This window comes from Mixophyes fleayi, chromosome 9, assembly GCF_038048845.1.
Source record: "Mixophyes fleayi isolate aMixFle1 chromosome 9, aMixFle1.hap1, whole genome shotgun sequence".
NCBI classification, from domain to species: Eukaryota; Metazoa; Chordata; class Amphibia; order Anura; family Limnodynastidae; genus Mixophyes; species Mixophyes fleayi.
The window spans coordinates 99,590,742-99,607,256 of record NC_134410.1 but is presented as its reverse complement, the minus strand read 5'-3'; the positions used below and the strand labels follow the sequence as shown (position 1 = coordinate 99,607,256).

General features: G+C 38.0%; 1 protein-coding gene across 1 annotated transcript in view; it reads right to left on the bottom strand.

Annotated features, from left to right (window-relative positions):
* Positions 1–16,082, bottom strand: part of NR6A1 (nuclear receptor subfamily 6 group A member 1) — a 203,049-nt gene extending 186,967 nt beyond the window's left edge. Inside the window, exon 1 of the mRNA XM_075184715.1 lies at positions 15,971–16,082. Coding sequence (XP_075040816.1) covers positions 15,971–16,013 — 43 coding nt within the window. The 5' untranslated portion in view covers positions 16,014–16,082. The remainder of the gene's footprint in view (positions 1–15,970) is intronic.
* Between the last annotated feature and the right edge of the window lie 433 nt (positions 16,083–16,515).

Below are 16,515 nucleotides of genomic sequence, written 5' to 3'. Positions count from 1 at the left end.
AGTCACGGGGTAGGAGATCGATGCCAGAAGGTCGATGGCAAATAATGCCAACTTATATTCCCGTTCACCTATTTTTATTCCAGAGATGTTAGGTTGGCTCTAATTGCCCTTGCAAGGGTCTGCATGCATAGGACAAAAACCATTGCCGATAATCTGCATCTGCTATTCAGGATACCGAATGATTCAGACAAGTAGCCATTAACCTTAATTCAGGCTGAAGGAGAACTATAACACACCCAAATTCTAAGAAGACTTTGTAATTGATGTACATTAGCATTGTATGTTACATTGATGAAGTAATTGTCAACTATATGTAAATGAAGATTTTACACATTATAATTTTATTTTCTATGTCTTCTGTTTCCGGAGGAACAGGTGAGAAACTGCGGTCCATCTTGGGCACGTTGCTAGTAGATGGTCTTGCAACTTCATGGTCAGATGCAGGAGGTCAAAGTACCACAACCTGTGCACATACACATCTTCAGCACCAGAGCCTGATCTTTGAGGGCTCCAACATATTAAGTTCCATTTAGAGCACAGTCCTCATGTTGGCCCTTTCCTTTGACCAAATTTACAATAACCTAATAGGAAAGGCTCACTCTCACCATGTCCTCATAAGCCAAGACTCTCTTCTGCATTTTGGAATATTCTTTTGACTTACACAAGCAGGGATGGGAGGGCTTCAAAGAAATCCTGCATCAGCTCTACACTCTTTTCAGATGCCATTTTACATTTTCTACAAAAATAAATGATAAAACATGTCTTGTAATATTTACATACACACAAAAAACGATCAAAACAAAGTCTCATGTAATAAAGTACTTACCTTGCTATAGAAGTAATGAAATTATGTATAAGAATTGTTGCATCTGTTCATAAAATAAGCAAACGTCAATAAAAAGAGCAGGAAAACACCACCGCGGACGATAACGCTCTTACTCTCAGCTAGAGCTACCGTGATTGGTCGATACCAACTGTTAACGCCCACGTATGCACTAGAAGTATCTATATAAACAAAGAGGAGCCAGGTTGTCGCCATCAATACTTAACATGGCAGATGAGCAAGGGAAAGATAAAAGTGAGGAAGGGTGGAGAGGTAAGGAAAAGAATGGATGCAAGTGGAAGAAATGAAAAGAGCCAATCCAATGAGTACAAGGGAGATGGAAATGATGGTCAGAGTGCTGGACCATTTTAGTTGGTATAGACCATCATGGCAGCATGCCTGGACAAACCCAGGAGTGACATCAGCACAAAGTGATTTCAAGTAGTGTCCAAGGTGTGCAAATGCTAGAACGATGTTGTGTCCCGTTACATCATTAAAAATAAGTACATTAGTTTTCCTCTCTTCATTTAGATACCATGGTCATTTGACGAAAAATCGGAAAGGGGCAGCGTCGGACTGGCCCAGAGGGCTACCAGTTAAACCACCAGTAGGCCCGGCTACCGTACGGCCACACCCCCTTTTCCCCATGGGCGGAGCTTACCTGGAGGCCCCGGCGTCAATTGCGATCGCAGCTGTGAATCAGTGGTGTGGTACTAGTGTCCAAGTTTCCATTGGCAGTGAAGCTGGGAACCCGCTGTCAGTAGGAACCTTTCTTACCATACAGAGTTCCGAGCCGACAGGAATGACAGGTGCACCTGCGGACATACGGGCAAAGAGAAGTTTCCACGGAAGAGAGAAGTGAGTTCATTTTACCTATATTAGCGGTTAAGCTCCGTTTATTTACTCACACATCGTGGATTAAAATCTCTTCCCCCCCCTGGGAGGAAGTCCAGGACATTCATCACACCTGGTAAGGAGCCGTATTATATTATTTCTTTCTGCATGTTGTCACATTGGAGCACATTGCATACTGTCACAGTGGATCTTTCTGGCATGGGGACTATTGTCATTGTGGGACATACTGGCACTGTGGTGCATTCTGCATAATGGTATTGTGGGACAATCTGGTGCTGGGAAACATTACTACATAATGACACTGAAGGGATCTGGAGTTTTTTAAATTGCAATTTTTCATAAGTTTCATTGGCTGGGTAAAACAGCAGCTACACCAGGCAAATTACTCCCATAACTCTTGGCAATGTCTTCTTTTTCTCGAAGAACAATTGTGCACTGCAAAAATGTTGGCATACATTCTTGACTCTGCCATAGGCCAATGTTGTCCAAAACCATTCCTGGCTGCATGTGTACACAGGGAGAGCGATATTGGGCTTTGGGTGCTTCTTGGGGCCCTTCTAGGCTGAGTGTGCCCTCCCGCAGTCTGCTCAAGCAGCTTTGGTGAAAGGAGGAGTGTTACCAATATTGATCCACGCAGACACTTGGCTCCATATATTCTGGTGCAAATGGGTCTAGAGCCCAATCAGTCCTCATCATGACCACCAGCCCGCCAATGGAGGCCTGGGGACTTTGTACCCATCCCAAACTCTCTCTGCTCCTCTGGGTGTACATAAGTGGATTGTTAATGTTGTTTATATGTGGTGAATTTGCTTGAAAGTCAGTTTGCACGTTTGAGCTGCAATATTCTTGTTTTACAAACAGCTCTTATGCATCACCCAGCTAAACACCTCTAATTATCTCTTCTTTGTAACAGCTAGGGGTAAGCTCTCCATGTTAAAGATACAACGTACCAGACAGATGATAAAATACTATATAATTATGCTCAGCAGAAAGAAACTTCCTATTTTACAGATCTTTTCCTGAAAACAATCCCTTTGGAACTTGGACATTCAATAAATAATTATTTTTAGCTTAAGACAACACTTGCATTCTGTCCCCATGGTAAGGGTTTCTAGGTAAATATAATAGGTGGTGTTTAGTAGCAATTTGTTGCTAACCATCTTTAGTCACATTGTGAAAATGGCTTTGATATTGTCATGCTCTGATGTGATAAAAATTAGATCTGTTATTTTCAAATCTTAATTTCTGTCCATGCGCATAGCAATAAACGCGTAAATGTTGTCCTAAGATAAAATATTTAATGCTAGGAATGGTCGTGCGAAATGGATGTATTAAACGTAAATGCTATTAATTTATTGCTGGGGCTGTTTGTAGGGAGGGTAATAGGTTTATTTATTAAATGGGAATACTATTAATTTAATGTTGGGGTTGGTTGGAGGGAAATCGATCTATTTATCAAATGTGAGCACTATTACTTTAATGTTGAGTCTGGAGAGAGGCCTAATTATTAAATGTGGGTGCTGTTGATTTATGGCAGGGATGGTTGGCGTTTCTAAATGTACCCATTATTTTTTCCAAATAGGGCCCTCAACATTCCAGGATCCAAACAAGCCGCAACTAAAGAAACCAGCAGCCACAGGTGGTAAAAGTGACAACAGGTAGGACAGTCTGTCAAATGATCTGAGTCTAGTGCAGGCTTGGCTAACCTGTGGTACACCAGGTGTTGTGAAGCTACAAGTCCCAGCATACCCTTCCAGCAATAAGCTGCTATATATTGGCAAAACATGCTGGGGCTTGTAGTTTCACAACACCTGGAGTGCACAGGTTAGCCAATCCTGGTCTAGTGGGACAATCGTGATTTTTGGTGACTGTTCTGCCCAATCTAAGGGGCAGGTCAAGACTGTGTATTCTTTATACACACACTGCATTCTTTAGATGCTGCACTGAGGTGCTAGCTGTCCTTCGTGGACTGACCACTCCCCCTCTACTGTCTGGCCCCACCTCTATGATGGCTGACCACACCCCCTTTGGTGGGCCCCTAATGTTGCATTCCCCGGTGGGCCCTTCATGCCCCAGTCCGACACTGGAAAGGGGGCCCAAGCATCAGTAGTTCTCTGGCTTCCAGTGATGAAAATGGTATGGCCGAGAAGATGGCAAAGCTGAACAAATATTTTAAAGAATTAAGGGCAAACATGTATTACGTCAAGAAGAAATCACACACACACACACACACACACACACACATTATACATACATATATACTGTTTGAAGCCTCTAGTCAGTTGAAAAGTTAAAAACATAGTAATTAGTACATATGCATACATATACTGTTCTGTAGTGCGAAATAACACCATGTGATTAAGTAAAGCTTTGTAGATCTTATATACATATATGTACATGTGCTAACATTTCATGTAGAATACATCTTTGTCCACTTTACATATGTTGTGGTACAGATACAGGGTGGACACAGATGTACTGAACCTATGTCCATGTGTTTAATAGTGCCCATAATTGTTCTTAAAGTGAAGCCAGGTGGGTTAAGGTTAAGGATAAAGTTCCCAGGACACAGGTGAGGGGCAGACTGCTATCCTATATCTGTAGGCGGGGAAGGCTAATTAGTATCCATTGACCTCCACAGGACTAGTCCAGACATTTTGTCTGCAATCCAGCAGGGGAGTTTCTGTGAAAGCACATCTCCATCCTCCTGATCCATCACCCACCAATGTTTAAGAGGAAGAGAGCCAGGGGAAAGCATTGTGGAAATTTGACCCTGATAAAGATCCACTCCGGGGGTGTTCATTCTGTGGATTGATTCTGCAAGGTCTGATTTTGAGTTGATGTTCTCTACCAGTGGACTACATCAGCAGATCCATACGTCCATGGGTCTTCAAGTCAGGACAGTCAGGTAACAAACTCCTTAAGCTAGTGGGGTAAGGGACAAGTGATGTGGTAAACCTGGCTGGCATTTATTTACTGTTTGTATATAATATTCTAGTGATTGTTTTTATTACGTTAAATGTATTAATTTACTTTCTAATGCATTTGCCGGAGTGACTATAGGAACCTTAGAAGGTACTGGGTAGGCTTCCCTGGCATAGTAATGCACCCAGTGTGACTTGGGTAGATTTGGGCCAGAAAACATTCACACAAATGATACAATGTGCTTTGAAACTATAAAACATGATCGTCGGAGTGTACACATTAATGAGATATTGGACCTAACAGGCGTTTATCGTGTGATTGCTGCAATAATCCAGTGAAAAACTGGTAGTGTCTACCCAGCTTTACAGTCAGGCTAAAGATGATTTGAAACACATCAACAGGCAAGAGCATTTGTTAGGAGCGCTGTATACAATCATGTAGACTTACATATAGATTTTTGGTTACTAGTAGCCCAAAGATCAAGCACAACACTGAAATTGGTTCAATGATATGGGAACTCCAAAGTAAAATATAATATCAGTGATAAGTTACAGTAAGGAACACAAAAACACACACACACACATACACACTATATTATGCAGCACAGGTAGGCAAATCGCATCACGGCATGATAAGGGTATTGCATAAAAGTTTTGGCCTGCCCAGGATGCCTATAATTGTGGCAAGAATTGCTGCAAGAGGAGACCACAAAAACTTTAAAAAAGCTGTGATTATTGGGTGCATTTAACAGGAACTTCAGTGACCAAAACTGCAAGCTCAACTGCAAAGGAAACAATCGACAAAGGTCAACAGTGGGCGTAAGAGAATATGCCAATATCAAATATTAATAATTCAAAGTGCAAGGCAAAATAGGCAATTAACTACATATTTCAACCTCCGACATGAATTTCACCAAAAATAGTCTGACAAGAACTCCACAGAACACAATATCACAGTTGGGTTGCAGAGCACACGTGTAAGGCTGAGTACACAGTACTGTGTTTTCAGTCAATTATTGGGCTAATCTGACGATAAAAGACAGTTGGGCCTGATATTACAGTAGTATGTACCCTGCAATGAGGAACTATTATTTTTACAAAGCACATCATATCATTGAACAAGATTTTTAAAACTGAACCAATAATCTTGTGCAATGATGGAAAAATGTCATTCCAATTCTGCAGTGTGTATGCACTCTGCAGAACTGGAACGACAATTTAGTTATTTAGCAAATTACATGTCACTGGAGGAGCTGTTGTTCAGAGAGCGAGTTCCAGGCTCTCTGTTCTTGCTTTCAGCACTGGTGTATACCGCTGTGCTACACAGGTAGAAGTGCACTTGCAGCTATGAAACGTTTTCTTTTTAACCCTTTTTGTGCATCTCTCGCTGTGGGACTCTACTCTGAGCAAGCTGCACAGCAGGAATGTGTGAGCTGATCTGTCACTTTCTACAGGAGACAGATTTGAACATACTTACCAACTTTACAATGTTGGTATCCGGGAGCCTGCGAGGGAGGTGGGCGTCATGGGGGGGGCGGGCCTCCAAAATCAGCGTCATTTTGGACCCGCCCCCATGACGGCATGACGCAAAATGCGTCATTTGACAGCGGGGGATTCACCAGGAATCGCGGCGTTTGTGACCTAATTCTGCCCACTTCACTTGGAAGCGGGCAGATCCGGGATTTTGCCACACTCGCCCGGGAGACTCTCTCAAAATGCGGGAGTCTCCCGGACATTCCAGGAGAGTTGGCAAGTATGGATTTGAATCCCTGCTAATTTCAATTTATTAAGGATGGGCAATGCAAACACCTCTGGCTCCTTCATAGATACATGTTATTTATCAGATTAAAACCCCGGAGCAGTTCTCCAGTTGGTAACAAAACTCAATACGCTCAATCTTTGGGGTCTTCCTAACTTGTTAACCTCTTCACACTGGATTATTAGGCTGGGTACACACTACAGAGTTTTCAGTAAATTATTGGGCCAATCACCCGATAATCGACCGTTCAGCCTGATAACACATTAGAGTTTTCACTAGATGATGAACGATAGTCGTTCCAAAGCACCAACCATAGTTTGTTTTGATTGTTCAGCAGAACTCTAAATCTCGTTGAGCTATGGAACAACATCCTTCCAATCCTGCAGTGTGTATGCACTCACGATCAGGATCTCCATAGTTTAGTCATGATGTTTTCAGCAGACGGTTAGAACAGTTGAAGAGCACTGATCTGAGGGCAAATCTTTTAAAACATGAACATGCTGGTGAGGACTTTTTAAAAAACAAAACAGTTGTTGGTAAAATGGTTATAGATAACACATTGGTAGGAATATTCTGTAGTGTGTACCCAGCCTAACACGTGTGTCAGTATGTAAATAATTGGTCTTCCCCACACAATGCATCGCAGGTTAGGCATTCTGTTGGCAGTCTGTCACCCCATATTTTCCTGACCATTAGCTCCAGATGACGGCACTTCTCAGGTGGGGGGAGAAGACCAGGTAGAACAGGAAGGAGAACATGAATGTGGGTATCAGACAGGAGCAGCTGTCATCCATTCAGCCGATGTTTATGACGGATGAGCAGAGATCTGAAGGTAAATCGCGTACAATGTGTATAGTATGTACACATGAATCGGCATGCTGATTTTTATTTTCCTGTCACTTACAAAATTGCTAAAAATAACACATCACTAGAATGTTGCTGAAGTGTTCACCCAGCTTAAGTTCAATGGTGAAAAATGCAAAAAATACACTACTGAGCAGTGTAGGAAGTTGATATGGTCAGATTAACCATATTCTTAATAAACAAAGAAGTACGAGTGATGTCAACCTAAAGATCTTTACTGTCCCAAGTGCTTGTTTCCAACAGTGAAGAATTCTGAGGGTTCCGTAATGTTGTGGGATGTATTTTCCTGGCATGGTTAGGTCATTCCCTTTCAAGGAATGATCCCAACCACGTGTTCAATGCTGACTGCAAATTAATGGGGCTGAGTGATCATCTTTACCCCATATTGCAGCATTTCTCTCCCGACTTTGCCCCCATCTACAAAGCATGTGTGGTCACCCAACGATTTTATAAAACCGACGCTACGGAATATGTTGGCGCTATATAAATAAATGATAATGATGTTAGCCATATGTCATGGCTTTCTCAATCATCAGGTATTAAGCATGAAGTGATATTCTAGAACAACACTCGAGACAGTGTTTATCACCATGATCAGCCAGGTGTACATTGTATCTTTCTTGTGGAAGAATGGGGCTTCAACCTTCCTTTACAATTCCAGACTGTTACTATAAATGCCATGTCACATACAGGCCACATATGTTGGTCCAACACCTTAAGTGACATTATATTGTTTTTTTATTTTGTGTCCACTTTCTGTATATATTTCTCGATGATAAAATATGTATAAAGGCACATCCATTTATTTGGATTATTCGTTTCCATTTGGACTACTGCATAAAAGAAGATCCCATTGGATTCATAAAGCAGTAAATGAGAACTTTAGGGAGAGTATTTATATTTCGTTAGAAAATGAGACTTTAGAACTCAAGTACAAAGAAGCTATCGCAGAACAGAAACTTCAACTGCTTTTATTATATCATGGTTTTATCTAGAACATGGAATGAAATAAGGCACCTAGAAAGTAAGACATTTTTCCAGGCTCCTAACTTACACTGGTCATGTGTTTAAATGCACACAAAATCATTTACAGTTAGACACAACTCCAATTCTCAGGAGTACAATAAGGGTATGGCACACCCCCTGGAGATATGGCCTATCCGGATTAGGCCATATCTCCATCTCCTATTTCCAGTTGTATCTCTTCCGAATGCTGGACCCCTGGTACAAAGATCCATAGCGATAATGTTTACCATCAGCACAGATCTTTGCATTTTTTTTTTTTACATAAATGGGGGGGGAGCAGCACGGCCTTCCCACCCAAAAGTGGGAAAAAAAGCTAATATCTGGGGACAAATAACATGTAATGTTTAACTTCCTCCCTAGGCAGAATAATTAAGCTCACTCACCACACAAGCCAAAATGTGTTTGTTTCATACCGAATAGTCAAATAAATAAAATTGACCCAACTGGCCATGAATCTGAACACAAACAAATAATCACGCTACACTTTAAAAAAACATATTTACCATAAATTCATGCTGATCTGATGTCAGTAACAGAAATTCTACAAGCTCCAGTGCTGCACTGTACAATTTGGTTGCCCAGATGTGATAACATTTTCATTTTAGTCACTTACACAAACCATTTTTTAACATCATACAGGTTGACACAGCTTTAGTAGTGAACTAACAATGTCTCAAATGTAAATGTGGAAAGCGCCTAAGGGGTATATTTACTCAGCGGCGGTTCTGATAAACCGCCACTTCTCGGCACTTTGCTGTCATTTTTTAAAATGGCAATTTTATAAAAGACAAAGCCCATTGGGTTTTGTCTTTAATAAAATTGCCGTTTGTAAAAAAAAAAAAAAAAAAAAAGACAGTGTTGAGAAGTGGCAGTTCATTGGAACCGCTACTTAGTAAATACACCCCTGAGTGTTAAAGGATCGTGAATTTCAAATTTTTATGGATATAGTTTTTTTTATCAATATTTTGTCATAAACAGTTAAAGAAAGGATTAAAAGCATCTTCTTGTTTCAGGTCTCGCATTTTGTGAGCCACCTATATGAAATACTTATAATTCTGATCATACATATATATATATATATATATATATATATATATATATATATATATATATATATATTTATTTATTTATAGGGACGCACATAACTAGTAGATACCTAAAATAACATCTGTGTTGTATTATACAAGAGGTAAGCCCGATATTTATTACTACATTTATGAAAATACTTCAGTTGGCAACAAATTTTATTGACATTTGATTTAAAAATTTGCACTTGATTGCTTAGTTTCTTAAAGAATGAAACTATATATAACTAATACAAACTATATACCAAGTTCTGTACACATAACATACTTGAAAACATTCTACAAGGTCAAGTGGCAAATGCAGAGGGGGGCATGACGTGGCGATTGGCATCATTTTGGCCCCGCACCCATGATCTCATATATCGTGACACAGGGAAAAAGAACGCAATTCACTGCCAAAAGCATCATTGAGGCCCTGCATCCCACCCACTTCACTAGGAAGTGGGCAGAACGTGGGAGGGTGGGCTGTGCTCAAGGGAATTCCGGAGAACTACACAAAATTTGGGAATCTCCCGGACATTCCTGAAGAGTAAGCAAGTATGCATAACAATCATACTGCCCAAATGTGAAACTGAATCTAAAAAATGCAATGTTGTATTCTAGTGTGAACTGTACTGTCTTGCAAGAATATCGTTTTATACAACATTGTTTACGTTGCAAATCGTCCAGTAGTTGCATTAAGTGGTTATCTACTTTTGTCGCCTTACTTAAACTTTCAGCAGAGAACCACCCTGGTACCAGAGCCAGCTTGTGCTGCAATTCTCAGTGCTGGCGATCTAAACCCATCCATAGTTTGCAAAAAGGTCAAAAAGGCAAGGCCAATTTATTACAGAAACACTGCTCTAACATGATAACATAGCGCCCCATAATTATAATTCTGAAAACAGCTCTATATGCCCCGACCCCGTTCAAATAGGGACATATGTGTAAAACTCCACCCGCTTCCCTAATAAGCCCCACCACTTCTGCAGCCCACGAACCTGGATGTCTCATTAAAATCTGGACAGTTGGGAGGTATGTGGTATGAAAGCATAAATGTTATTGGCAGCAAGGGTTACAGCACCATATTTATTTTTTTATTTTATTTTAAAAAGTACAATTCATAAATGTCTCCAATTATTTGTCCCACCAGTTTTGATTTGTCTACAGCTTTTCGGAACAGGGGTGGGAGGTTTCTTGCAGTTTTATTTAAACACGGTAACAAAAACTTTACACAGACATTTCCTGCATTTTGTTACTGTGCTTCAGCGCAGCCAAGGTAGAAAAAGACAAAAGGAATTGGAATAGAGTGGTGCAAAATACAGTAACAAAATGCAAATGTGATTTGGTCCTAAAATTTGTCATTAAATTATATTACACTTTTTTTTTTATTTATTAAATCAGAGCAAGCAATAAAGCTGGGTACACACTTACACAGTTTTCATCAAATAATCGGCTAAATCAGCCGACATACGACCGCTCATTCAAAAGTCGGGTCAGTGCGTGCCACGATGGTCGAAAGTCTGCCCAAATGGACGATTGTCGCCTCATTTGGTTGGTCGTACCGTTTAATATTTTCGTTCCAATCTCGTTTCCTTTGTGTAGTGTGTATAAACTTCCGACCGATCCACAACAGTGAGTACGAAATTACAGTCATTGCTCACGACAATATGGCTGTAAAAAGTCGCTAAAGGGACGTCCGCTCTTCCCTTTATCGTCCTAAACAAGGCTAGTGTGTATGCAGTCCATGGACCGAGCGATCGGAACATCGATCGCATGTAAAATCGCTCGGCATAAAAAGTTGGTTGAAATTTCTGTAGTGTGTACCCAGCTTAACAAACAAGGCTGCATGCAGCATATTGGAACAATAGCAGTTGACACTATTGCCTGTGTGCATTTAAAACACTTTATTGCACAGATATCAAAACGTTTGCCTTTTTTTTTTTTACAAATGCCCTGTTTGCCTTGATCTATATTTAACAAAAAAAATGGACCAAAAGTCTTGGCACACATAGCTTAGTACCATCAATTTTTGGAGACATTGTTACAGCAAACTACAGACTTGATTTGCAGAACTGAAGAAAATCTCAACATATCCATTTTAAAGGCATTCTCTCTCTAGTTTTCAGGCTCGTGCACACACATGCGCTGAGAAAATGGGTAGAACACACAAAAACATGCATGAGAAGTCTTTTAGGGATGTGTTCCAGACTATTGCACTGGTAGCGTGTGTTAATGCATGAAAAATAGGTCACTATCAAGGCTTTACATTTTTGAAACACAATGTTGGGAACAAACCCATAAGAAACCGTTCATCTTATTGTGAATCCACTTTGCAGGTGTTAGCGACTTAGATATAATAACAGTTTTAATAATTTAGTTCCTCTAAATTTGACAGACCCACAAACATTATTAAATTTGTCCTTTTTTTGTGCAAACATCCTACAGATTATTTTATTCACTGCCCCAATGGAGCTTACAATCTAAATTAACATCAGTTTGAATTCTTAACATCAAAGGGTAAAAAGTGTTTATTTTGCAAAAGCAAGACTACAGCTGTATTTCTATATGTCCTCTTGTAATTTTGCTTTCATTTTCACTACATGTTATCTTCTTTTATTTGTAAACATTTACCTCATTCTTCTCCTGATTTACAACATTTAAATACAATCCATTTTATCCTTGCAAAGTACACACAATCAGGGGTTTATCAATATTTACAGCAGTGCAAATATTCAGCATTTTGCAAACATTATATAAAACAGGTTTTAGAGTTAGTCCAGAATAAAACACAACAATCTATTTGGTTACATGTCGTGTACAATACAAGACAGTTGTTTTTGTATTACAAGCAAGGGCTTAAGACACAAGTTCTAAACCAGTATGCACACAAATGGGTTACAATGTTGTTATAGTGTGTTACCATGATTCTCTCATAACAAAAAAATTAAATTAAATAGTTGAACTTTCCTTTCTCAAATTAAATATCCATTCATTTTGTACAAGCACCTAGTTTGAAAATGTTTAGTTATATATTAATTATAGCCACAATTTGCCGTAAAATAAAAAGAGAATATATTATTCATTCAAAACTGAACTTTGAGTCCTACGATTTAATAGATTGTAAAATTAGCTATTTGGCTAAGAAAATACAGAAGTGTAATTTTGCAAGCAATTTTTCAACATAAAATCAAAAACAATCGCATAACAGAAATGGGACAAAGTAAACATACAAGAAACTGAAAATGGTCTAAAATAGTAAGCTAAGTCAGATCCTACATAAAAAAAATCCCATAGATATGTGAAGTGTGGAAATTGTGTGCTGAATGCAAACAAAAACTTTTGTTTAGGACTAATAAGAGGAATACTCTGTCAAACTGCAACAGAGGGAAATCACCACAGCATTCTATCTGATCTGCCACAATCATAAACATAGGAGATGTCAGTGAACAGACAAGAAGCCAGCTATACACTGTATATACTATATTAACTTACATAAACTGGATCTGAATATTTAACTTTTCACTCCAGACAAGGACCGCCACTGAGCCTTAAATAAAGTATGACCTGTTTTACACATTACACTAACTAATGAAATATAAATTTCAAGGTTAAGTTGATTCTAATTCTAGGACATCTCCAGATGCCACTATTCCTGGGATTAATGAATGAGTCACCGGGGTCATTACACAAGATTCTGGGAGCAACTGATTTAAATAACTAGTTTTGTCTCTGTTTACTTCATAGCAGATAAGTCAACTAACTATACCAGCATATATATTAACAGATTTAGGAAAAGAAAAGCTAGATGACGACTAATTATTCCTAAATTGCCATCATTACTGGAATAGGCTATTCCCCTTGGCAACAAGAAAATAGATATTTTGGAATTTAATTTTTAAAGCAAAAAAAAAGCCTGTGGGAAAAAAGTCAACAAATGTTGAATCTGGGACAATTGAAATAAAATTAAAAATAATAATTTTCTTTACAAAACAGCATAAAAATGACCAACCTCTAGCAAACCGATATAGTGTGCTCCTGATGCAACTCTCACGAGTGTATTACCCCTTGTAATGCAGTCCCATTCTATTGCTTTAGCTAATTGCTCCAGGATCTCTCCAAGTTCAAAAGTTCATCTTTTACAACACCCACAAAGCTTTGCACACATTACCAATAAAAACATCCCCTTTACAAACAACCAGGGGAAAGTATCTCAAATGAACAGTGAAAAAAAAATAAAAAAAAATCAGAATAGGATAACCACACAGTCAGAGTCCAGCAACCCAGAACTGATGCAACTTTAAGGGTTAGCAGAAGCAGTGACCTCATTATAAAAGGACAGTCCTTTTAATACACGAAACATTTCCTGTACGAGACCAGTATAAATGAATCACCTCTCATTCATCTAATCTCTGCAAGCCACCGTGAGCTTCAGACTTATCGCATGTCCTAAGGAAGTTATTAGTGTGCAATGACAAAATAATTTATATTTTATGTTGTATTATTTTACATGTGGAACAGTGGTGAATTGCTAAAAATGTTTTAATATAAACGTTCATCCCACTTCAGAGTGTATTGAAAGACAAAAATTCTGCAAGCAAAATATTCGTTATAATATCACAATAGGATAATATATAAGCAAATTTTAATAAAATATCTAAATATTCCTCTATAATGCATATTATAATCTTCTCGTTAAAATGTATGCATGATACACCATGTAAAGATAATCTATATCTCTCTCTCCAAAATATATATATATATATATATATATATATATATATATATATATATATATATATATATATATATATATATATATATATATACACATACATACACACACACATATGGGACTGATATGATAACAATTTTGGTAAGTATTTAAATTGCCACCGTTACTAATTATAACTACTTACTAGTAATTGCTATTAATATTCATTATATACAAAAACACATTTCTTAAAACTAATTATTTCTAGTTATTCTATTTTTAATTTGGCATCAACATCTGATATCAGTACATTCATTTTTGAAAATAATTTAACATTAACCAGTGACAAAATCTTTTAAAGTGCACATTCTTAACAACAGAAATATATTAAGTAAATAAAAGTATAGAAAGTCAAGAAAACAAACCTTGCCCCATGTTTAGTGATTTACAGTAACCTAATAGAATGGAAATACCCCAGTCGCTGCTCTACCATAGTATGAAAAGCATTGGTACAGTTTAGTCTTAATAACAAAAGTGTAAAGAAAGAAGAATATAAACATTTGTAGTCTGTATTGTTCATTCTACAGTACAACAGGCAGTATAATATATATATATATATATATATATATATATATATTTATGCGCTTGATTTCCAAATAGACCACATTATCCTGTTTTTCTGACGTTGTGTACACACAAATGTAAAAATAAATAGAAAATCTACATAAAATAAGAAATATTTAACTAAATCTTTGCCAGACATTCTTACAATGTATTGAAAACATTCCTGAATTCATTAACACAATTATTTTGTTACATTTGTGTCATGTACACTTTTTAAACATATTAAAAAGTTTGGCAGGTTGACACCAGTTGGCTTTATTTATTTAATTATAAATATTTTCTTCTCTCCAAGCAATTGTAAATGATAAAATACAAAAGTTGAAATTATGCACACTGCCAAAGTAATGCAAAACCTTAAGATGTTTTGGGCACCGGATTTGCATAAAGTTACTTAAATGTATTTATAGGTGAAATTAAGATTGTGCTCAGAAAACAACCATCAATCTGAGTTAGCAAAGCATGACCTGCAATAAATTGAGCAAGTTAATTAGAATCATGTAACAGCCAATTGATAATTCTTGTTAATATTTGAGAGTTTCTAAAACATAGAAGTCACACACACAATAGATGAGATAATCATGCTCACAGGCACAAGGAAACCATACAGTACATTTACCAAAATTTGAAGTCCTCTTAACTGTGCGTCATCATTTTTAAGTCATGTCCAAAAATACCACACTCTGTAGTTTATTTATTCTTGTGCCAGCGATACCACTCAATGCCCCCAACAAGAGAATGCCATGCTGACTATAAATTTGACCATTGTCATATTGTATACCTTTTTAATAGTCTAAATCCCAATGTTGTAGGTATACACCCTTTTCATCCCCCATTTAATAATAATAAATGTAAAGTTCTTGCTTGCACAAACTTCTAAAAATGTACTTAAACCAATTATTTAACTTTTTACTGTGTCCACTATATACAGTTTGGATATGTCCATAATATTGTTTATCCGTAATTGTCTATTATTACAAAATCACACACCATAGTAAGAATCAAAAAGACTGCTAACATTGAATTTATTAATAACATCAGTAACATTTTATTTTGAATGACCAAAGTGCAACAGCTAACAACCCAGCACCTCCAAACACTGCATGGTATATACATTTCATGCTGCTCCACAATTGTAATCTCTTTTTACACCGCCGCACCTAATTCTGTCCATCCTCAGCCAATCTATCCCCAGCACCTAAGCATCATCCCTTTACTACCTTCCCAAAATAATCACATGTCATTTACACACTGCTCCATCCAGTGACTAGTATCCCATGCTCTTCCCTCCTCATTATAATACACATGTCTTCCTCTCACCGGTGGTAGGCTGGAGCCCGGCTCCACTATTGTCCAAATCCATGTCCCGAGATGTGGGTCCCGGGGAGCCTCGGTCAGTATCCGCCGTTAGGTTGTTCCATCCTCTGGGTGCAGCAGCAGGGCAGCCCTGGCAGCTGAGGGGCGTGGACGGTGAGTCTGACATCACAACGCCGGGTCTACGCCGCGCTAAGCCTCACGGGAAATGTAGTTGTTTTTTTTTCCTCAGACGGAGGTACTACTGTTAGCATAAGCGCACAGCGCGTTGGTCTAAATATGGTTGTTTCATCGATCTGTTGTTAAATAAAAACAGGGAACAGGTTCTAGAGTTGTAAACTGAATATCTATTACAGAAAAAAGTTAATGCAAAAAATGCTTTTTAATAAATAAAATAAAAATAAATATATATATTTTATTATATCCCAACTCATTGATGGAAATAAAAAAATAAAAAATGAATTACAATCCAGTTAATAAAAATGAACATGTGGTTCTTTCGGACCCATACAAACCTGCTTTTAAACTATCCCTTTGTTTGATCTGATGCA